Below are 23,983 nucleotides of genomic sequence, written 5' to 3'. Positions count from 1 at the left end.
GAGAAAGGGCACGGCCATGGTGAGCAGGCAGGATCGGCAGCAGTGAGGACCACCTGTCTTGCACATGGGATCCTGGGTCTCCATCCACAGCACCGAATGGGCATGCCTCTTCCCATTCACTAACGGGTGCTGCAGGCTTGGTATACAATGCTCTACAAACTCTAGTTCAAGGCAGAAAGTCTCCTGAAAGGAAGCAATGGACTTCACGCCACATTCCCTCCTGGATGTCCCAGCTTATCCAGCCTACTTCAGATCAACCACAATCACCATTTTAAGCTCAGCGGAGAAAGGACAACAGTGGGCATCGTGAATTCACCAGTGGAGTCCAAGCAACGTTAAGGCTTGATTGAAAAGGTGGCAACTGGGAAGCACAGAGGCCCTGAACCCTCGCTGAAAGAGATGGGGTAGGGAGAAGGCTCCATCGGCAGGCAGCCCCCGTGGGGAGAAGGAGTGTTTTTGCAGGAATCACAAGCCTTGTGGAGACTGTGATCACCTGGGGTACTGGCAAACGGACCTGTGACCTGACACTGTCAGAATCACCAGGTAGGCCTAAGCCTTCTCAAACTGGATGCAGTGCACAGCAGGATTGGGAAGAAGTGTGCCTGACTCACCAGCCTTGGGGCTGGAAGAGTGCAATGGAATGTAGGTGCTTTGAGAGCAGGAGGGGCCTGAATCCTGAAAGGGACTTGTTTGGTGGGTCTGAGGCATCACCTCCCACTCTCCTGCACCCTCAGCTCAGATTCAGGATAATCCCTGGGGGCTCTCACAGCAGGGAGCATGGGGAGAACCATCGCTGTGAGATTCACTCCTGAGCTCTCGGCCTGTCATCCAGACCCTGGCTTTGACCTGCATTATGAACACCATCAGCATCATGGCCTCACCATCACCAAGGTCTTCATTGCTAACATCATCATCCTTTTCATCACCAGCATCCCTTTCACCACCACCACCACCACCACCACCACCATCACCACCACCACCACCACCACCACCACCAACACCACCACCACCACCAACACCACTACCACCATCACCACCACCACCACCACCACCACCACCACCACCACCACCACCACCATCACCACCACCACCACCACCACCACCACCACCACCACCACCACCACCATCACCACCACCACCACCACCACCACCAACACCACCACCACCACCACCACCACCACCACCATCACCATCATCACTTCATCATCAGTATAACCGTTATCACCACCATTATTGCCACCATCACATAACACCCTGTGGTGGTTTGAATGGGTCTGACTCCCATAGGCTCATGTGTTTTAATGCTTGGCCCATAGAGAGTGGAATTATTAGGAGGTGTGGCCTTGTTGGAGTAGGTGTGGTCTTGTTGGAAGAAGTGTGTCTCTGTGGGTGCAGGCTTTGAGGTCTCATATGCTCAAGCTATGACCAGAGTGGGGGACAGTTCACTTCCTGTTGCCTGTGGATTAAAATGTAGACCTTCAGCTCTTCCTCCAGCACCATGTCAGCCTGCATGTTGCCGTGCTTCCTGCCAGGACAATAATGGTCTAAACCTCTGAAACTGTAAGCCTGGCTTAATCAAACATTTTCTTTTATGAAAATTGTTGTGGTCATGGTGTCTATTCACAGCCATAGAAATCCTAAGACACACCCACCATCAGATTCCACCCTTTTCACTTATAGACAACACTCAAATATACCTTCACAACTCTTCGAGGGAGTGCTGGCGATTTCCCGTCTTATAAATGAGTACATTGCAGTTCAGAGAAGTAAACTGACTTGTCCCAGGTCACACAGCAACTCAGTGGAAGAGCAAGGATTCCAACAAAGACAGGCTCAGTTTCATATCATTGCAAATATCATTGCAAAGGTGAGGTGCAACATTCAGATTCAACCCCGGGGCTGTCAGAAAACAGCCTCAGCTTTCTGCAATCCAGTCACCATAAAACACTGGCTTGAGATGTCGCCTATGGGCAGAGGCAGTGCTGAGGGGGACTGAGGACCTGAACACATGATGGACACAGATGTTAGGGCAGGCGGTGTGGTAAGTACAGCTGTGTGTTCACACAGCGAGGGAATCTGCAAGCTTAGGGGCACAGACCTGGCTCCTAAAGCCAGGGACTTGGGCCAACTCTGGGAAAGAGTCACTTGACGTTACCGTTGTTCCCCCTGCAGTGCTAGGGGAATCTGTGGCCCTATAGCACAGACACCTGCATGGTGGAAGGCACGGGGCAGGCTGCCAGTGCCACAGCTGCAAGGGACTTAAGAGAATGTGGGGTGAAGCCTCTACTTCAGCAGTTGATATCACAAGCTGCTACTCTGTCCCCAGAGGATAGTGCTGGGTCCCGAGTTCGGGTCATGGGAGACTCTGGTCCAGGCAGCCATGGCATTCCCATCCAGGCAGACAGTTCTAAAGGGCTCTCCAGAGAGGGTTCTGGAGTTGGACAGCATTGATCTTTTTGTTCTTCAGAGTCCTTATCTGAGACTGGCTAGAGCCCCGGTGGCCTTCCTGAGTCATGGCCTGAGGACACAGCTGGGGACTTAGCAGTTTGAGCAGCTGAGAACCATGCTTCCATGTGACTGGTACCCACCAGGTCTGCAGAGAGCCTGTCATGTCATTTCAAGTGCGCGGCTGCTGCAAGGAGTGAGTTATATTACCCTCGGTGCGTGGGGTTGTGGGTAAACTTTCCCCTTCAGTGTTTGCTATATGTTCTACAGTGAGGATGTGTGTTTATGAGAGAGCAAGACACAGACTCGAAAATGCCTGTTCATCTCGAGCACAAGGCCCCTGGGAGGGCAGCAACATTAAAATCAGCGGAAATGAGAAACTCTAGCTCTGAGTTCCCCAAAGATGCTGCCATCCCCTCGTTATAATGGCAGAGGGAAGTCTGTGTGCTGGTGCCTGGGGAGATGTCACACCTTTCCCCCGATATCCTGGGGGAGCCAAAATGCCACCAGCACCACACTGTGAAGAGAACAGAAATTGGTATCATTCTGCTGCGTTAAAAAGAGACAAGTGTTGGGTGAGCAGAGACTGAGCTGGGAGGGTAAACGCTGACACCGTGCTGATGGAAGGGCTCTGAGTCGGAGGAGCGCCAACATCTGCTTCCAGCCTTGCTCTGACGCACAAACACCCATGTGTCAGGCCTCAGACCATAGTTGGGGTCACACAGGCCTGACACACAGTGAGACGCTAATGACGGTCACTTCCCTGGTCCCCAAGCCCGGTACTGTGAGCCTTTTTCGCTGTTTCTGTAGGGAGTGAGTGGCACGGTTGGGACTCTGACCTGGAGCACTGATCATTATGTGCCCGGCCCTCGGCTAGAAGTGAGGTTCCAGATGAGGCTGGGCTACACACATCCATAGCTGGACCACTGTTGACCCCAGCTTCTGTATCCCAGCCTCGCTTACTGACCAGCCTCTCTCTGTGTGTCTGCCCCCCCCCCCCTCTCTCTCTCTGCTTTTGCTTATTTTTTTAACCTCTCACCAACCCCAGAGAAGACGATCAGAGTACCGTTTTGGATACTCCTAAGGAAGTGACACTCCCACAAGTCCTGTCCCTCACTCCACAATAACCCACTAATCAACCAATCTATCGCACTGCTGAACTACCAATCCTCCTGCATGACCCCTCTGCCCCAAACCCTCCAACGGCTTGAACTAACACTCAGGCCCCCCTTGTTAGTGAGGTTCTCAAGACTCTGCCCCCAACCAACTGGTGTGCCCATTTTCCTGAATAACCCAGCCCCTCAGGACATAAGAGTTTTGGTTGTATCTTCAACAACATGGTACATTCCTTCCTAGTGAACATTCCATAGATTGTCATTAAAATTGCCACCTTACCTACCCACAGAGCCTTCTCCAATTTTCCCACCCATGTTGACTTTTCCATGAAGACGGGTCAGCTTACAGTATTCTGATGTCACTTGACAGTGAAGGTGTTTGCATCCTTCTTGCTCTCTAGTCTGGAAAGTTCCAGATTGTACAAACGTATCCAGTTCACTGTGGCATCCCCAATTCACTGTGGTCCAGTGTAGAAACTTGTGTGCATGGCTGATGAATGAGTTAATGCAGGTTCAGCACACTAGACACTCGGATATGGCCCTATTCAGGGCCTGGACTGGGGATGCCTGCTGGAGGGTTCCTCCTGCCTGTTCCCAGGCCCTGGTGCAGCACGGGCAAGGCTGGTGAGCATGAGGCCCCCACCGAAACATTAATCAGGCCATTTGTATGCACACAGCAATGCTCCAGGGCAGCAAATGAGAATGACAGCATCTCCCCAGATCTGCCAAACTTTCCTTCTCACCATTTCTAAATTCAATAAGCACAAATCACTGGTCTTATCCCCCAAAGTCAAACAGCAAATTGCTTTGCCAGTCTCCAGCTTATACAGTTCCAGCTAGGATAAGACATAAACTCACCTCCATTGAGCTCCTCCCTGAAACCCTGCCCCACCCCAGAGATCACACATACTGCCCCACCCCAGAGATCTCACACACACACACACACACACACACACACACACACACACCTCACAGATGAAGCACCTACAGTGTGAGGGAATCTCTTCTGCCAATTCATGCTCACAATATGTGATTTGAGCTCTAGAAGTCAAATAACTGCCCCCTTATCACACAGTCAACATCAGCATACACCCCAAGTTCAAAACTCAGACCCTCACACGAGCCTATTTCCTTTGAAAAACCAGGCTGTGTGGCCCATCACACAGGGGTCAGAGCTTCAGAGTCCATGATTCCACAGTCTTTCTTCAGAAAGACACTCGGCCATGATGTCAAGACTGAGTCTGGAGGCCAGCTTTCTTGGCTAAGGCCTGGCTTCTGTCTTTAAGTCCTGGATGATATACTACCAGTGACTTAGTTTCCCCAAATGTTCGTTGGGTCACTGCCCCGCTGCTGTCCTGCAAGAATAACAGACCAAAGGCCAACTCTCAGCCCCACATTCAGCCACTTGAAATCCTCATCTTTAGGCAATGATGCTTGCCTTCTGCCCGTTCTCTATAGGAAGAGACCGTGGTCCTGGAATATAGCTCATTTGCTCGGGACCTCTCTGAGGGGTTGTCATGGGGACGGTGACTGGCAGCTAGACTCAGAGGGTGCCCGCTACATGCAGTCCTCCAATTCACCCAACAGCTGTCCCAGACAGACACTGGCATCAGCAAGGGCCTTTATCCACCAAACTCCCCTCAGTGCCAGATCTGACACTGGAGAGTCCACAGAACCCATGAGAAATGGGCCTGCCCTTGGAGAACTCTGAGGTGGCAACAAGACCAGGCATGTGGGCTGGAGGGACCTAAATGGTGCACAGGAAGGCAGGATGCCAGAGTGTGCCGAGGATGGCCATATCTCTGTCTGAGTTCCTAGACACTGCCAACCAGCAAGAACATGGGATAAAGACTGGCACTGTTATCCCCGCACTCAGTCACTGAAGTCAGACTTTAGTGTACAATAACCTTCTACCCATTCTGCAGAGGCCAAAGAATCTTGACCCTATGTCTGGGTAAGGAGCTGGGATGTATGTAGGCTCCCCATTGGCTGTTCTGTGAGCTCCCTGCCTGTCATGACTGTTCCACATTGACAGCCTGATTGGATTGTCACCTAGGAGACAGGTTTCTGAGGTGTCTGGGTGTGTGGTCAGAGGGTTAACTGAGGAGAGCGGACCCACCCTGAATGTGGGCTGACACCCAGAGCTCATCTCCTGTCTCTTGACTGCTGACACCAGGAGACAGGACTCCCACTCCTGCCATCAGAACTTTGGACCGTACCCTCGGACTGTAGTGTAAAATAAACCCTCTCATCCTCGTGTTGTTTCTTGTTAGGTATCTTATCACAGCAAGGAGAGAAGTCATACCATGTCTTCGCATCTCCCAGTTACTGCAGTCTAGAGTGTGTGGAGCCCATAGCCAGTTTCAAATGTTCCCCATGGGTGTCCTGATGTCTCTTCCTGAGCTTGTGCTCTGCCCTTTCTAGAAGGCTCACTTTTATTCCCCAGAGCCATGTACCTGGACAGGTGGGTCTGTTGGGGAGCCCATCAGATTCCAGTCGTGTCTAACTCCCACAAGAGACAGGAAAGCTGAGGCAGGCAGAGCAACATTCCTAGGGTTCTCTCTGTTGTCAGAGGTGTGAGTAGAGTGGCCAGAATACATGGACTGTGATACAGGACATGGGGCTTGATGCTGAAGCTACCAGAGTGCTCCTGGGTCCTATAGACAGGGTCATGACACAGACTCAGAGGCCTGAATAAGGGTCAGGGCTGCACCCTTGGAGGATAACCACCAGCCATGGGGACAGAGGATAGGCATCGCTACAGCATCCCCAACGAGGTCACTGATAGGACCCTTTGGTATGCTATGACACTAGAATCCCACTTCCTCTTCCATTTCACCCTGTCCCCATTCCTACTTAGGTGCGTCATGGCGGTCCCTGAGTTCCTGGAATAGTGATTGTCATCATTCAACACTTCCCTTGCTAATCAGGTAGCATCTGCAGCCATCGTACAGAGAAGAACCTTAATGTCCAGGCTGGCAGCTGGAAGTCAGATAGACGTATGTTTGGTCACTAGGAGGGGAGGGTGGTGGACCTGGATAAGGGAGCTGGTCATGGGGGAGGTGTCTGTGGCCTCCTGCTCCTCCCTCCGGGGACTCCTCCTTAGCCCCTTTCACATTCTGATAAGAAGCAAGACCCTCTCAAAGGGAGGGCAAACTCGAGGCAGTAATTATTTATTAAGAGCGGGAAATGATGAATAATTCAATTTGGGGAGAGAATGGTGCCACTGATTGAATGTTGCTTCCTTGAGCCTGACATCAGTTCTTGCTAATTTCCTTTGACATTTCTGGCAGGGCATCTTGAAGAAGGTTCTGGAATACTTGAGATGTGCCTTCAGCCTGGGCATTTCTGATCCCTCCAGCCTGGAGGAGGGAGGGGGAAGATCAAAGCCCTTGATGACAATGAGGTGCCTTTGCTAGCCTGCCACATGAAAGATTCAAAGCTCAGGCTTAGCCATGTGTGTTAAACATGCTGTTGGAGGTGTTGGAAGGCCGCTGCAAGTTCATAGCAGGGTCAACGCAGCATGTGTGAAAATGCAACCAGCTTGTTGGGTGACCATGGAAAACGGATGCCATGTAATGGGGAGGATGAGGGAGGGCGGCGCGTTGCTTCCCAGATCTGAACTTCCAAGTCCCAGGGCACTCAGCTCTGCACATGAAAGTCCAACAAGCCCACAACTCCTGCCATGGCACTGGATGCCACTGGAGGCCCGGAACTGTGAATGGGCAGAGGAAACCAAGAGCCCTAAGTGTCTCTCCATATAGTGGAGCACAGCAGAGTCATGATGGCCAATAGGGGAAATGTCGTGGGGTGCTGGGAGCCTTTCAGAGACCGGGAAGGGGATAACACCCTCATGTCTGGACCTCAGATGTGTACTCCCAAGGGTACACTGGCCACCACTAGGATGGGTCCCAATAAAACCGAGTTTTAGTCTCTGGGTGCCCTTGGAGCCAGGGTTGTGCACGCCCCCAGTGCTGGGGCTGGGTGAGTGTCATCCATTCCGGCTTCATAGTGGCTGAGCTTGAGGTCTGACCACCATAGGGCAAGCGAGTCATGGACTGGGTTAGAAGCAACCTAACTGCAGCTGTCTCTTTTCCTTGTTGTGACCGTTGGCTCTGGGTCTCTGTAAGAAATGCCTGGAATGAGCAGCTTGTGGAGAGAAAGGGTTGTGTGGCTAACGTTTGGTCCACAATCCAGGCATCATTTCTAGGCCTCTCAAGGGGTTTAGTGAATGCATCGTGGTGGGAGCATGTGACATAGTGAACCACTCACCGCTTGTTTGAGTTCAGTATAGACACCTTTGAGCTCATGGACCTCGGGGTATACCAGTCGTCATGACCACATCCCTTCCTAAGCCACATGCATGCTCACATGAACACTGGCCACTGCCACCAAGAAGAGGGGACAGGTAAAGGAGGGGAAAGACCTGCCTCTTAGGCAGAGACAGAGAATAAAGACCTGGCAGCTGACCTTAGTTCATCTTGCAAATAGGAGGTTAACTGTATCCTCTTGTCCTGAGTTTCTGAATAGCAGGGAGAGAAGAGAGAGAGGAAGTAAAAAGGAAGGAAAGGAGAAGAAAAATCTTCCTGGTGCTCCAGGAAGGTGACCAGGCAGCCCGGAACTCGGACTAGGAAGCCCATGTGGAGCTCGGATGCCGCAGGAAGAAGGCTCCTGAGATGCCACCCCTCACTGGCTCCCATGCACCAGGACGTTCAGCCTGGGGCTGACCTGACCGCAACAGCAGAAAGCTGGGGTGTGGAGCACAGGGTTCCTCAGAAAGGAAGTTATGGAGCCACCTGTGAGCAGGTCCTAAATCAGACTGTAAGAGGAACACACAGCCTAAGCAGCAGGGGGCAGTCTGAACACTCGAGACACAGGCCTCAGAGGCGGCAGAATACCGGTACCTGGGTAGAGAGCTAGTAACAGTGTAATGGGTGGAGTAGACACAGCTGGCCCCGTGGTGTTTCTCAGGAATCTACAACACATGTGCAGGACACGCACATCTGTCTGACCTGGGAGAGGTGGAGCTCCATCACCGCTCCACGGATGTTGAATCTCTTCCTAATTGCAGGATTTTGCTGGCACAGCTGTACCCTCCCCATCTCCAATCAGCAGCCTACAAGAGCTGGTTCCCATCCCCAGCCCACTTCAGGTGGTCCCTGAGACTGAAGACGCTGACACTGGGACATTCGTGTTTCCAAGGCCATGCTTCCAACGTATGAATGGGCTTTTCTGTCTGTGAAATGGGTCAACACAGACAGTGCCTGCGGCTCATCCAGAGCTGAGTGATTCCCAAGAAAGGGTGATGAGTTAGCACAAGGTTTATGCTATGTGCAGCTTGTCAAAATGATGGATAAAGAGGAGGATGAACCACAGTGGGGTTGTGTCCCATGAGCTGGAGCCTGGTGACATCAAACCCCAGAAAGGCAAGTGTTCTGCCCTGCCTGACACCATCCCTCTGTCAGTCTTTATGGGGGCCTCAGAAAGGAGTTCCCAGACAAAAGCCTCTGTTCTGCACCCTCCCCCAAGGGCTGTTCAGCTGTTCCAGACGCCCATGCCAGTCTTCCAAAACAAAAAGACCTCCTGGGAAGCATCAGAGGGAATGGAATGTTCCTGGCTTTTCTATAAGGTTCTATTGGCCCCAGGTGGAGGGAGCAGCAGAGCTTACCCAAGTCCCCCATATACTCATCTGACTGCAATTATTGATCTCTGAGCTGGGACAGTCTCCCTCCTAGGTCCCACAGATGCATTCGTGGCCTGATGGGCCAGGTGTATGACTCTGTCCTGTGGTTGTTGCAGAAAGCAGGGAGGGGCTCTTGGAAGCTTCCTGTTACTAAGTTCCTGCAGGCAGACCCTATGCAGACATTCGTTATGCTGTGGCCTCTCTGGGCACATTATCCCAAGTCATGGCTATAGGGGTAGAAACTGGGGTGCCTAGTGGATAGGAGTTCAAGATCTGAAAGCAGATTAGCTGGATTTAGAGCCGGGGTGCCTTCTGTCCCAACTCAGGTATCCCACCCGTGAATATTGCTGTGACTCAAAATCAGACTCTAGCTTGTCAGGGGAGACCGGGGTTGGGGAGAAGCCCTATCATTTGCCTGTGATGGACAGGTCTTGGATATGGTAGCAACAACCCCTCCTCCCTCAGGAGGAACACCCACACTGTTTCCCAGGGTCCACAAGGTGACAGCTCTCCTCACAATGACGACTGTCACATCTATGCTGGAGATCCCTCCTCAGAGGGGTGCCTTCTGCTCCCAAACTTGTTTGGGGGCTTTCAGGGGACTTTGCCGATGAGGGGTACATGTGAAGAGAGCATTTAGATAGAGTCTACTCAGGGACAGAGATGGCCCAGCCACCTACAGCCAATGAAGAACGCTCCCTCACCTCTGTGCCCAGGGTGTGTCCTCCCCAGCCTGACTCCACCTCCCAGCTAAGCCCTGCACGTCAGGTCAGCACACCTGTGCCATTCCCAGAGGCTCCCTAGTGCCCTTGGAGAATGTCCTTGCTCTTCTGGGTCCTGTTGGACGAAGGAAGGAGAATATGATTGAGAGCCCTTAGGATCAGGATTTGTCTCCTTGGTCCTGAGCCTGAGGTCATCTGATTATCCATTAAGCCAACCTCCAGCAGAACTGGACATTTTCTCCATCCCCTAGACTGCCATAGAGATCCAAGGCAACTTGGCAAACAAAGGATCCCAGCTGTAGCGCACCACGCCCGTCTCCGCTCTATGTGCTACCGTACAGTTCGTGAACCAGGCGAGGGGCTGGAGATTGAAATACACAAAGACACACAGACAGCTCCACGGGTTATCCTTGAAACAAGAATGCCCCTCTCACTGTGTCCAGGGGCAGCCCATATAGGGATCCTCAACTGATAGCCACGCCCCAGCCAAACCCACCAGAAACCACTCCCCTGCCATCAGGAACTACTGAGGCATGCTCAGAGCAGCTACAAGCATTACAAGTTGTTTACCAGAAATTCAGGATCTGGGGGGGGGGGGGTCACAGCTCCCAACACCCAGCATCCCTGGGGTAGTCTTCCTGAGTCTCAGTCAGACCTTCACCGAGCTGCCACCAGCTCTGCCCACAGTGCTTCAGCCTCATCCTGGGCTAGGACAGGTACCTGCCTCTCAGCCTGTGTGAACCATCTTGAGGCCTCCTTTGGTGACCTCAGCAGATGCCTGTTTCAGGTAGACCCTCCCAGGCCTGTGGGCAGGAGGATGGGCTGGAGTTGTTAGTGTCTGCTGTGGCAGCCAGAGAAGGATCTTGAAAAGAAGACGGCCATGGCCAACAGAGTCATGCCCACCTCAGTCTGGCTCACCGCATCATTTCTTCCCTACGCCACCTCAAAGGGAGGGGCCACAGGGAATTAGTCACACACCCTCCCTCAGAGACAGCATGCAGGGGAGTCTGGATGCAGAGGAGACCCTGGAAGGGTAGTGGCAGAGCTCTGCATGGCTGCATCCACAGCAGAACACGGAGCATCAGGGATGCTCCCAAAGCTGAAGCAGATCTTCCTTCGCAATCCCTGCAGCCCCAGGCACAAGGTCCCACCAAAGGATTGCTTGCACAGGCATGTCCTAGCATGAGGATGGAGCTGTGTGATCAGAGCTGGTGGCAGCTGGGTGAAGGTGGGACTGAGACCCTACCCCAGGGATGCTGGGATCTCTTCAGGGCCCTCTGTATGCTGAGTTTTGTTGGATCCCTATGGCAGCCTAGGGGATGGAGAAAGCACAAAGTCACCTAGATCAAAGATGCGGTCTGAGAATGAAGAGACAAGCTTCCTTCTACTGCGGTAGCTGTGCCATATGTACTTTGCCTCAGCAGACCCAGAAGAAGGCACAAGCTCTTAGGAAGGAAGAACATTCACTTGGGGACAGGGCCTGGTGGGAGGCTGGGATCAGTGTAGCCCCCACGGCAGGCCAGCCTTACTCAACAATTTGGATACTCAGGGGTCTTTCAGCTGTGCCTTGCCTGCCTTTCTCTGCCTCTACCCTCCACTCCTCCTTCCTCAACAAGCCACCCTCTCTCACTGACTGTAAGGAAAATATAACCAAGCACTTAAAACCACAGGGGAGGAAGAAAGAAGAGAGAAGAACTGAGGAAGAGAGAGAGGCAAGGAGGGAAGGGCAGACAGCAGGCAAAGGAGAAAGACAAGAAGGAAAGAGGTGGGAGGTAGGCATTGGCACTTGGCCTAGGAGTGTGCTCCCAGTACCTGGCCAGCCAGTCTCACCTCTGTCCTGCCCCAGGCCAGGGTGGAAGTTCAAATGACCCATCCAGCCCACCCAGAGCACAGTGCTTCCCAGGGAATTAACACTCCAGCACATCAAGGTGTGACCCTGATTAGAGGGCATTTGAGACACGTGAGGAAGGCGTGTGTAAGCAAGGCACCTGTGGAACTGGCAGAGGTCACGACGTTCTGGGAGAAAAGGCTCCCTGTTTCCAACTGCCCACCACTGCCTCCCTCACTCCTGCCTCCCATCTGGCATCTATAGCAAGGCCAGGGTGCCCAACCATGGCTACTCACAGATCTCTAACTGACTAGACCAAGCCGTGCACTCCACTCCCTCACCCCTCTAGATTACACCTAATATGTCTTCAGGGCTCCCAGCCATCCCTGGCTCCCCTCATCCAGTTCCCATCACCAACCTGAACAGCCCAACCCCAGACCTCAACTGCCACCAGAGACAGGGATCCCACCCTTGTTTCTGGAGCCAGCTCCCTGCTGAGGCCTAACTCCTGGGAGGAGGGTTCACATTCCTGTTGATGTACCACAGGTTGTTGTCCATTATGTTTGTCCCCTGTCCCCTCTTCCTAGTCCAGTGTGCTCCCCCGCATGTCCCTCATGGGGAGGGACAGCTACCCCATGGTGTAAGCCTGTGCCTGCCCATCCTTCCTTCCCGCTGCCCACGGTGTGGCCCCATTCCCTGTGTTCCCCATCTTCCTCCACACCTCACCCTGGGCAGGCACTCGCTCTCTCCCTTGGTGACGCAATGACACACCCAGGACAGGTGCGCCTGCCTAAGCCCCTCCTCGTGCCAGTTTTCTCCACAGCTCAGGCCAAATGGGCTGCCTCAAATGCTTTCTCTCCTGTCCCAAATTTAAAGCAACAACCAGAAAATCCATCCGCCAGCAGATTTGGAATTCAAGGTCACCACCCATGCCCACGCCACCCCTAGGGCCCTACTGCCTCTAACTCCTGCTTACTGGCTCTCCTAACTGCCACCCTTGCCTCAGGCTGGTCCCCACAAGGGTCCTGTCAGGTCATGTCACTGCTCTGCCGGAACCCCTGCAGTGGTCCCCTACTTCCCTCAAGCCAGAATCCTTACTATGTCGTTCTTCTAATTCTGGTTCCTCCCACTCCCTCCCCCACTCACTCTGTCCCAGACTTCTGCTTCCTTGCCATTCCTGTACCACCTACCTCAGGACCTTGGTACATGCCAACCTTTCTGCTTAGTACACAATCACACTCCCTCCTGGCTTTCTCCCACGCCTTCTCTAGATCCTCACACAAGTACTGCCATGTCACCAAGGCCATACATGACCACATGCTCTTGGTTCTCCCAGTCCCCTTCCAACTTGTAGGGTTTCTTTTGCCTCCCCGCCCCGTTCTCCACTACCATGCTTACTGTGTTCGTTGCTCAATTTCCACTCCCTCCCTTGGAGTGTAAGTCCCAGGAGCTTGGGTTGCCGTCTATCTAGTTAGCTCCAGTATCTACAGCACCCAGAATAGCACTCAGTGCAGAATAGATGCCCAATAAATAACTGCTGAATGCACACATGAGAACAATTATAATCCACTAGGCCCAGCATCAGGATGCTCTAAGGCCTACTGCTTTCCTTCTTCCCACATGGGAAGAGGGACCCTGCCCACTGGTCCAGCTCCTCGTCCACCTGAGATGTGCTGACCTACTTATCCTGAGTGAGGACTTTCCATTGCCTCCTACCAGTGCTCAAGAGCAGGGTGGGCCAGGAGGCTCCTCAGATCTGAGATCTGGAGCAGCACAGAGGGGGTCTGGGAAACACTGGAGGAGTCTGCTGACATGTTGCTAGTGCTCCAAGAAAGACAGCACACAAAGATAGTTAGCCAGTGTTGGGGAGCTAGGCTTGTCCCAGCCACATAGAAGTAAAGACAGAGGAAAGGAGAGAGAAGGAGAGAGGAAGGGAGGGAGGAAGGGAGGTAAGGAAGTAAGGAGGGAGGAGAGAGAGAGAGAGAGAGAGAGAGAGAGAGAGAGAGAGAGAGAGAGAGAGAGAGAGAGAATTACAAAAGGATTTGGGTTCCAGCCACCATGGGACCACAGAGTCCCCAGGTCCTAAGTCTCGGGACCTGTGACAATGGCTATATTTTAACAGCCATGATGGGCTCCTGGACTTGCAGGGTCTGTCTGGCTCACAGGTCACCAGTAACAAAGGCTCAAGCCTGGGGTCTCATCTGCCTGAGTCCTGGCTTTGGGGGATTGTGCAGCCTATGGAGCCACAGAACCAAATGCCCAGGATATCCTGCAAGCAACAGAGAGGTTCATAAACACCCAAGCATTGTGATCCCAGGGGCTCAGCAACTTATTGGACTCTAAACAAGTTTTCTACTGCACTGCCTTGCCCCCAGGCTTCCTGGAACCAGGAGTAATCTAAGCTATAGTGAAAGATTAGGGTCAAGGGACACCAGAGACCAGGACATACCTGGTTGATGTATGCCCCCTCGGAGTCCCCAAAGTATGCTGAAGTGTAACCCCTGGCAGCTAACCTCAGGTCTTCACTGAAGAACTTAGTTGAGCTATTCTCCACTGGGACTCTAATCATTACTGGGCCTTTATGAGAGGAGAAAACAAACATGGGGATAAAGAGGAAAGCCAGCTTTTGACAGGTGCAAAGACGGGGCACCCGGCTACAGATTCAGCCAGCATCTGCAGAGCTCCCCCTGATCCTTGAGAGGCAGCTCTGACTCTGGCCTTAGAACCTGGAGGATAAGTTGGTTTATTCTTAACCAGACCATACTTGGCCTCAGGCCACTGTCACCAGCCAGGCAGCCTCAGAACCTTCTGTACCTTCCATTCCTGCTCCTGGCCCAGAAGCCCCTGAGGGAGCCAGGGGTACAAGGCTTTGGCTGGTGGGCTCCAGCCTCTGCTCTGTGGTTGTAAAGCAATGGGAGGGGCAGAATCTAAGACCTCACATCTGACCTCTTAGCCTGGTGGTCCCAGAGGAGGGGTCTGAGCTGGAGTACAGCAAGACTTCAGAAGTAAAGAGGCCTGTCCTCCACTGTACTCACGAGCGACTTAGCAGAACCAGCTTGGCCTCCCAGCTTGCTTCTCACCTTCTATCCCTCAGGAGTCAAAGAACCTATGGGGGAGGGACAAGGACCCTACATGCTGACTATCTTTGAGTTGGTAGGTAGGTAATGGGGCTCTGTGGATCCACAGGACCAGCTCTGTTTGGGGTGGGCAGAGATGAGACCTCAACTGACTTGCTCACTAGAGGCCCCCACAGCCAGAGTCCCTCTGCTCTAGCCTGTCTTTTGCTCACCCAATCCCACCCTCAGGTTCCTTGTCCTTCCCCACCTCACCTCACCCCAACCACAGGCTTGTCCACGGATGGGCACTCCCAGAGGAACCAGACAATGGTCTTAGGCATGATTCCTACCTGATACTCCCTTCCCAGAGACCCCCTAAAGAATCTCACCTCTTGCCGGGAGGTGGTGGCGCACGCCTTTAATCCCAGCACTCAGGAGGCAGAGGCAGGCGGATCTCTGAGTTCGAGGCCAGCCTGGTCTACAAGAGCTAGCTCCAGGACAGGCTCTAGAAACTACAGGGAAACCCTGTCTCAAAAAACCAAAAAAAAAAAAAAAAAAAGAATCTCACCTCTTGCTCTTGACTCCTCTGGGTCAGATCAACAGCTTAATGATCAGCCAGTCCGTCTGTCCCCTCCTTACTGCTTCAAGTGAACAGCACCCCCCCCATCCCCTCGCCAAACGGCCAATGCCCTTACTACGCCATTGATGTGGCCCTCTTAAAGACTTTCTCTAGGGAACCCCTTCTACCGTTGACCCCACATGGCTTCCTGCCACGTCCCCGCTTTCACCCTGCTTTAGTAGGGAAGGTCCTTTTGTGTTTGCTCATCAATGCTCTGTGTCCAAGGGTGTTGCCCACACTTCCTCCATCCTCCTCCCACTCGAGCTGTGGCTCACGAGCACCTGGGGAATATTGTGTGAAAGGGGTGACTGGTGAATTCTCGGTCCATCCCTGGCTAGACAGCAAAGGGTGAGTCCTGGGGAGGGGACAGGAGTGTCACCAGGAAGACCCAGGAAGGACAGAAGTGAGGGATGAGGGAGCAGAGTGGCTGAGGTGGAGGAGTGGAGGACAACGTGGTCTGGTACCCATATTCCAGAAGAAGATAGATAAGCCATGGCATCATCTTCTACCTCCAGAGAAGGGTGGGAAGGAGGGAGCAAGCGACATGGCTCCTGTCCCTCTTTGCCTTCCGCGTGGAGGTTGATGGAGACGACACTAAGCTGGTGAGGGGATGGGTAACGCACAGGCAACAGCATGAGAGCTGGGCTGTCTTGCCACATAGGCAGTCACACCCGGCTTAGCCTCTCCTAGGGTGCTCTTTACTCACCAAGTGACAATAGAGTTCCAATCTCTCCCCGGCAATCCTCCCATGGGGGTGAGGCCGCCCAGTCCCCTTTTGCTTCCTCTGTCCCAGCTTCCGGGTCAGGGATTCATCACCACATGCCCCCCGTCACCTGCCTACATGCCACCATGAGCAGACCGGACCAGTATGTACTTGGAAACACACAGCAAACGTTGTTTTAAGAGTTGTGGGAGCAAGTAGTGTTTCTAAAACCCTCAACAACAATCGTCCATTAAAGTGCAGGGGGGTGGGGGGATATGCAAGCATTTGCTCATCTCTAAAGGGCTGAATTCAGAGCCACAAAGAGAGATGGGCACTAGTGGTGCTGGGTGGTGGCAGCAGGTGCAGACACTTCAGAGCAGCTCAGAAGGGTTGGCACTCAACAGAGAGGAGCCTTGGCACACACCCTATAGAAACTTGCATTGCCCACATCATGACACCAAGAATGCTCAGAGTGCCAGGGGACCAGAAAGCCCACCCAGAAGTCAGCAATGTCAGCCCATGTGGATACACAGACTACTGCAGGAACACGTTATTGGCTTGACCTTGCAAGGTTCACTGCAGACAGCTGTAAAGGCAGCACAGACAGATCTTATAATGTGGCCGGAAGAACACAGTAGTAAGTTTACATGCATGATCATAGCCGTGGAAATGAGACCATGGTAGGAAACAATGAGGGACGCTGAACAACTGGAAAGGGGCTTAAGCAAGGGCTGTGCATCCTGGTCGGGGCATGATTTAAAGAAACACATGCGTTGGCTGACACTGACCTGCCCACTTAAGATGTGTTCCCTTTGCTCTGTATAAATTCCTCTTCAGCAGAATAAAGTCCACTGTTAATAGTGACAGAAATGTAGTCAGTAAAGTTTGCTTTTCACAATGGAGTGGGCTAGTGTTTCCGAAACTATTTTTTAAAATGTATTTTGGATTTGAAAATGAGAGTGAATGATACATTATGGATAATAAGAGCTAGGCTTCTCACTGTTAGGCAAGGAAGGTCCAAACATTGAAAAGAGGGCAGTTGGATTGTGCGGTGCTGCAACGAAGTATGCCTATGAGCAAATGGGCTCACAAAAATGGGTGCATGTGGATGGGTGGATATGGATGGATGGATGATGGATGGATAAATAGGAAGGAGAGTAGATAGGTGGGTGGACACATGAGTGGTTGAGTGTGTGTGTGGGTGTGGGTGGGTGGGTGGGTGGATGGGTGAATGGATGGGTGGATGGATGGATGGATGGATGGATGATGGATGGATGGATGGATGGGTGGATGGGTGGGTGGGTGGGTGGGTAGGGTGGGTGGGTGGATGGATGGATGGATGGCTAGTGCACACAGGTGAACACTTAGTACTTTATCAGCATGTGTCTATGGTTTCATAGACACACATCCTTCCCTCCACCTTCACCCTTTTTCCTCATCAATAATTAGAGTATCGGTTTGTATCAACGAGGGTCTGGAAATGACAGTGGCACAGCAGGCTCAACTAGCTTCCCGATAGGATTTCTAAACACTTTCCTTGGAGGGAAAGCTGAATCCTGGGCTGGCTAAGGAAAGAACAAACTGAGCCTGGGATGGTACTGTTGCTGGATATGAGGGGCTCAAGAAACGGTGAGGGCAACTGGAAGAGTCATAATACAGCTCCATGAGCCCCACAGGTCAAAACGGGAGCCATTTGGCTATTGAGAGCAACCAGCAATGGCTGTGGATTAAGACTCACAAACGATAGTTCAAAAAAATCACAGTGAATCAGATTTAAGAACAGTAAAAATAAAATCAGCAGCTATGGGTTTTTCTTTTAAGGAATAAAGAAATATGAAGAGAGCTGAAGGGGACAAGGAGAGAGGAGAAAGCTTTTCTTGTACAGTAAAACACCCGTTTCAAGTGCCTATGGGTCTAATGACCTGAGAGGACCAAGGGCAGAAAAGAAGGTTGCCACTATAGGACCCAGCTGGACCAATCATGAAGTATCACCAATGAAGGGCGTGGGCACTATAACCAGCCTATGCCCTAGTGTGACAGAGACAAGGCCTGCCTATCAAGACTCTAGGCAGACGTGAGCAAAGTAATGTGTGCAGTGAGTGTATCAGGCCTGGGAGATAAGCTCTCAGAACAGGGCACCTCTGGCACCTGGAAAGCTTGGCCTGGGTGTAGGGTGGATAACGCTGGATCAACACTGCAGCTCTCGGTTTCGATAAGTGCACTGTGGTTATGGGAGAGAATGCCCTCATTCTTAGGAATGACACATGGAAGAAATGGGCAAAGAGACACAATGCCTTCACCCACAGCCACCCACAGCAGTTGTGACACACTGCATGTAAATATTTATGCATATTGAAAGTCAGATATATGGATAGTAGATGAAATATGGGATGGATGGATGGATGGATGGATGGATGGATGGATGGAAAGCTGGATGGGTGGATAGAAAGATATACAGAAAACTGGATGGTCATATGGATAGACAAATATACAGATGATGAATGGATGGATAACTGGATGGACAAACAGATACATAGTTGGATGGATGGATGGATGGATGGATGGATGAAGGAAAATGTGTACGTAGGTGGGAGAATATATGAATGGACAAGTAGATGGACAGGTAGATAGAAAACTGGATAGATGGATTCATGGAGAGGTGGATAGATAAATGGATGGACAAATGAGTGGACAGACAGATAACTGGATAGATGAATGAATGGGTGGACAACATATATGAATGTATGTATGTATGAATGTATGTGTAGGTGGATAGATGAAAATGGTGTGGGTGGACAACAGATGAACAGATAACTAGGTAGACAAATGGATAGATGGACAGACGGATGTATAACGAATAAGACAGGTGGATAGATGGATGGATTGGTAGAGAAATGGTTGGATGGATAAGAAGAAAACAAAATGATGCAGAGAGAATAAATGTTATCAGTATCCCTGGGAATACTTCTGGAACTGGGAAGACTTCTGCAACTGCCTTCTAAATTAGATACAGTATCAAAACGAAATACAACAGAGGCCCTAAGCCTAGAGTGTGTTCTGAACAGCTCCTTGGCCACACTTGAACTTATGCTGGTAAGGTGATTTGGGCTGGTATCCTTGGCAGCTTCCGGGCAGTGCCGCCCACCAGAGAGCCTGTAGTACTGGGGCTTTCAGCTATCCCTTACCCACGACTCTGGGAAAGGGCAGTGCTCAGGCATAACCCACAGATGGGCTGGAGGTTGACACTCCCAGATAGGCCCAGAGGTTCCATGTGCTACCCATCTCTTGCTCTTGGCACCCTTCCCCTAGTGATTGCTAAGTTGGGTCCTGGGGGGTAAACTGGTCAGTGCTAACATATATCCTGCCTGCATTCTGGGGGTCTTCCTAAGAGGCCCTGAACTTTAGAGGGCCATAGGAACCATGATATTATAGATGTAGGTGGAGAGGACTGATGGCAGGGTCTGGATGGACTCTGGGGAGTTGGCATCAAAACTGAGTCAAATGGCAGGGCACGCGTTTGGCAAACAGAGTTGATTGTAGGGTTGAAAACATGCCTGAGCCCCGAAAACAAAGTGAGTGGGTGTTCCGTAAACAGCACCCAGGTAAGGTGATGTCGGGTGAGTCAGCCGGGCCAGCCCAGTCAGATCTAGATAAGAGCCCCTTGTCTTCAGCCCCACCTCTGTGTACAGCTCACCCAACTGGCCCTGGTGGCCCTGCAGCTAAGAGAGCCCAGCCTCGCCACTTCATCAAGCCTATTCCTTCCCCTGGCCCAAAGGAAGCGGAGTCCTTGGCAGGCATTTAAAGGGTCCAGCAAACCTCATGCCCTATTCTCTGCAGCCCAGCCTCCTAGAAGGAGGGCAACAGGAGGCACCATCTGCATTCTTTGCAAAGCTGTTGCAAAGGCAGCTGGGATACCAGCCCCACATAGCTAGGAAGTGAATTCCTCTAGGCACTCAGAGCCCCAGGAATACCCACGTGTGGGACTCACGCTACTAAGGCATGTGGGGCTTTCATGGCGCCCTCAGGGTCCCTGATCTGCCCACTCCTATGGGAGTGATGAGCTACATGTCAATCATAACAGGTGAGTCTGGCTCCAGAATGCTCCACAGAATCAACAGGAAGAGGTTCTGGCCACCTGTGTGTTTGCCTGGTGCCAATGTGCTTGCCTAATGCCTATTTCCAAAATTGCGGAGGATAACAAATGACCTAACAGTGAAACAAAACCCTTTTGTACATGTGAACCTCAGCAAACATCATGCGCATCTGCTAGGGACCAGCCCACGCTCGGCCTTCCATAGAAGTCTCCAGAATGAAAGGCTCTGCATGCCAGCAGCCTTCACACAGGCACTGTGGGGTCAACAGTCCACTCAGCCCCTGAACAGCGAGCCCTGGGGAAAAAACCTATGGCTGGCACACGACTGTGAGGCCCAGTTTGAAATAAGTCACTCTAGGAATTCAGTCTAGAATTGCAGCCCTGTTGTAACACAGAACAGAAAGAAACTTCATTCCCAAAGAAGCTAGACTTTGAAAATAGCGATCACTCGGGAAGAGAGAGAGATGTTCCCTGAAGGTGGAAAGGCCAAGAGGCAGAAGCCAGAGAGGCTGGGGCCAGCACCCATGCAGGTGGTGCGCTGACTCAGGCTGGGGAGGAGCAGGAGGCGGGACCCTTGCTGAGCAGGCCAGGCAGGAGAGCTAGTTTTAAAGCCACAACCAAGCGGAGGCTGCAGCCAGTGGAACCACAGGCATTATGCTGTGTACTCTGATTCTCTTGTCTGGTCTCCTGGGGGCCACCAAGGCCAGCCCCATCTCGGGCCCCCAGGAGTGTGCCAAGGGCTCTGAGGTATGGTGTCAGGATCTGCAGGCAGCTGCGAAGTGCCAGGCTCTGAGGTTCTGCCAGAGTGCTGTCTGGAGCAAGCCCACAGTCAGGACCCTGCCCTGCAGTATATGCCAGGATGTGGCAGCCGCTGCTGGTAACGGGATGAACCCAGATGCTACAGAGTCTGACATTTTGGCATCGGTAATGAAGACATGTGAGTGGCTTCCGAGCCCGGAATCTTCAGCTAAGTGCAAGACAATGGTGGGCAACCATAGCACAGCTGTTCTGGGCATGCTCAGTGGAACCGCAGGGAGTGCCCTGGCTCCGGTATGTACTGCGCTCACCCTCTGTGAGCCACTACAGAGGTACCTAGCCACTGCCACCTCAGAGAGCCCGCTGACACAAGAGGATGCAACGGAGGTGATGGCTCCATTCTTGTCCAACGGGGCCCTCAGCTTCCACCCATCACAGATGCTTGAGAGTCCTGTATGTCAAGATTGTATCCAGCTGATCTCCCGGCTCCAGGGTTCTCTAGAGTCTAACTTGACCTCAGCAGAGGTAGCTGTCCAGGATCAGTGTGAATCCCTGGGGCCTGGCCTGGTTGCCCTCTGCAAGAACTATATCCGCCAGCAATTTGTCCCCACTAAGAAAATGCTGCAGATTCTCCACCCACAGGAGGTCTGCAGGAAGGGAGGGTTCTGTGAGGAGCAGAGAGAGCCTGCCCACAGGCTGGCTCAAATGGCCACTGTGAATGGAGTCCCCTCTCTGGAGATGGAACTGCCGAGGAAGAATGAGATGCAGATGCAGTTGGGCCTGACCTGTGATGTGTGCTTGAATGTGATTCAGGAGATGGACAAATGGCTCATGACCAACAGCACAGAAGCCCTCATCACCCACGCTCTGGAAAGAGTATGTTCCATAATGCCCGAATCTCTGGTCCAGCAGTGCATCACCCTGGTGGAGACCTACAGCCCCAACTTGGTACAAGCTTGTGACCAGGTCACTCCAGAGAAAGTATGTGAGACCATCCGGCTGTGTAACAACAGAAGGCAGGCCAGGTCCATTTCCAGGGCTGAGGCAACCACACCATCCCTGCTGGTGGATGAAGAAAACCAGGGCAGCTTCTGCCAGGGATGCAAAAGGATACTGGGCGTATCTTCCCAGAATCTGGATCGCAAGAGCACCAAGCGGGACATCCTGAATGCCTTCAAAGGTGGTTGCCGCATCCTGCCGCTGCCCTACGTGCTGCAGTGCAACCGCTTCGTAGCCGAATACGAACCTGTGCTCATAGAGAGCCTCAGGTTTATGATGGACCCCCACGGACCTCTGCAAGAAGATGGGGGCCTGCCACAGCCCCAAGGTCCCACTTCTAGGCACGGATCAGTGTGTCATAGGCCCCAGCTTTTGGTGCAAGAGTCCAGAGGCTGCTGAAATGTGCAACGCCGTGGACACTGCCAGCGTCTTGTGTGGAAAAAGCCAGCTTCCGGAGTCAAAGAGCAGCCATGACTGCGGCCACCAGAACCCAAAGCCTGCCAAGGCTGATCCCTCCTGCAGGCTTCTACCCTCTCAAGGGGACCCTATGAGGTGGGTGCTACCCCCACCCCATGTCATAGATGAAAACTGGAGTTCTGGGGAGGTAGTCGGGGCTGAGTGGACCTGACATTCAAAGCCGTGCTCTCCTGATGCTGGACAGCTTCACCTTTCTGTGTCTGGCCTCATCACGGTCACCCCCCGCCATAAAACAGGAAGTCCTTGCCTCTGCCCCTGTAAGCCGCCTTCTCCTGCCCTGCTGTGGTGCTGATGGCCTGAGTTAACCTGACAGAGGCTTCCGTGTGGGGTGAACACCCAGTTGTAATCCAAAGCAGGGTGCAGAGGGAAGGGTAGAGGGGACTGCCACTAGTCAGGCAAATGGCTTAGCAAATAGGTCTGGGTGGGCATTGGGTATTCTCAGGCTGGGATCTCTGCGGCTGGTTCCCAGTGGGGTAGCTGGAACATGAGTGGCATTTTCTGGAGGAGGGGCCTGGGTTATTGGCTACCACCAATGAGAGGTATTTGGACATCAGAGCACGCCTGTCCGTGTCTTGTCCCACCCAAGGGGAATCTGTCCTCTCACCTAGACTCAGTCATCTGGCGCTAAGTAGTCTGGGTGTGCTTAAAATTAGGAGAACAAACCCCGCTGGGCGAGCTCCGGGGAAGGCCTGAGGGGTATGGAATGGCTGTGGCATGGGCCAACAGCCAGAGCTCCACCCTCGTGAGCAGGCCCTTTATCTGCTGAGCCTCAGTTTTTCTATCTGTAGACTAGGAGGATCATGCCCGCCTCACGGGATGTTGAGACAATTCTAGATGTCCTCAAGCTCTTTCCCTTAGAGACCAGCACCCATTGGCCCATCAGAATCAGGAGAGCCTATCTTGGGAATCGATAGGGCCTCTGGGGAATCTGACCAAGCAAGCATTACATAACCAGAAGCTTTCTCCAAATGATGTTTGCTGTTCTTATTCTAATGGAAGAACGTGGTCCTTGGGGCTGCAAAATCCCCTCCTCACCACCTCCCATGGGTGTTTTTTTTCCAGAGGGAAGCTTCCTCTGGGGGCAACCGGTCTGTCTCAGGTACCCACTGCCTGCCTCTCCTTTGTGTAGTCTTCAGTATCTCATGAGTCCCTCATTGACAGCCCCTGAGGGTGATATCGCCAAGGCCTCAGCCCAGCACCAGACCTGCATGTAGCTGATGCCCAAACATCTGTGATGTGCACTCGAGTTCCCATGCAAGGTCACCATTGCCTGGGTGGGGATGAGACTACCTTGGCCTGGCTGCCCAGTAATGTGGGTAGATTCTTTCCTGAGGGCCACACCTTGGCTTCTTAGGCAACTGTTCTGAACTGGGGCCACCCTCCAGGAACATGGGCATTCCTAGCCAGAATTTCTAGAATCCTGTGTGCTGGGCACTGTCATCTGGATGGGCCTGGGTCCCCTTGATTAGCCCTGAGCAAGATAAGGG

At 52.5% G+C, this 23,983-nt stretch overlaps 2 protein-coding genes across 2 annotated transcripts in view; one reads left to right on the top strand and one right to left on the bottom strand.

Moving 5' to 3' along the window:
* Positions 1-23,983, bottom strand: part of Sorcs2 (sortilin related VPS10 domain containing receptor 2) — a 375,316-nt gene that overhangs the window by 172,138 nt on the left and 179,195 nt on the right.
* On the top strand, positions 20,919-22,493 carry Psapl1 (prosaposin like 1). Its single transcript, XM_038340637.1, is given in 3 exon segments — positions 20,919-22,301; positions 22,303-22,432; positions 22,435-22,493. Coding segments are annotated over 3 exon segments (1,572 nt in total).

Source organism: Arvicola amphibius, chromosome 1 (assembly GCF_903992535.2).
Source record: "Arvicola amphibius chromosome 1, mArvAmp1.2, whole genome shotgun sequence".
Classification (NCBI taxonomy): domain Eukaryota; kingdom Metazoa; phylum Chordata; class Mammalia; order Rodentia; family Cricetidae; genus Arvicola; species Arvicola amphibius.
Note: the sequence above shows the minus strand (reverse complement) of the source record. Positions and strands in the feature narration are given on the sequence as shown.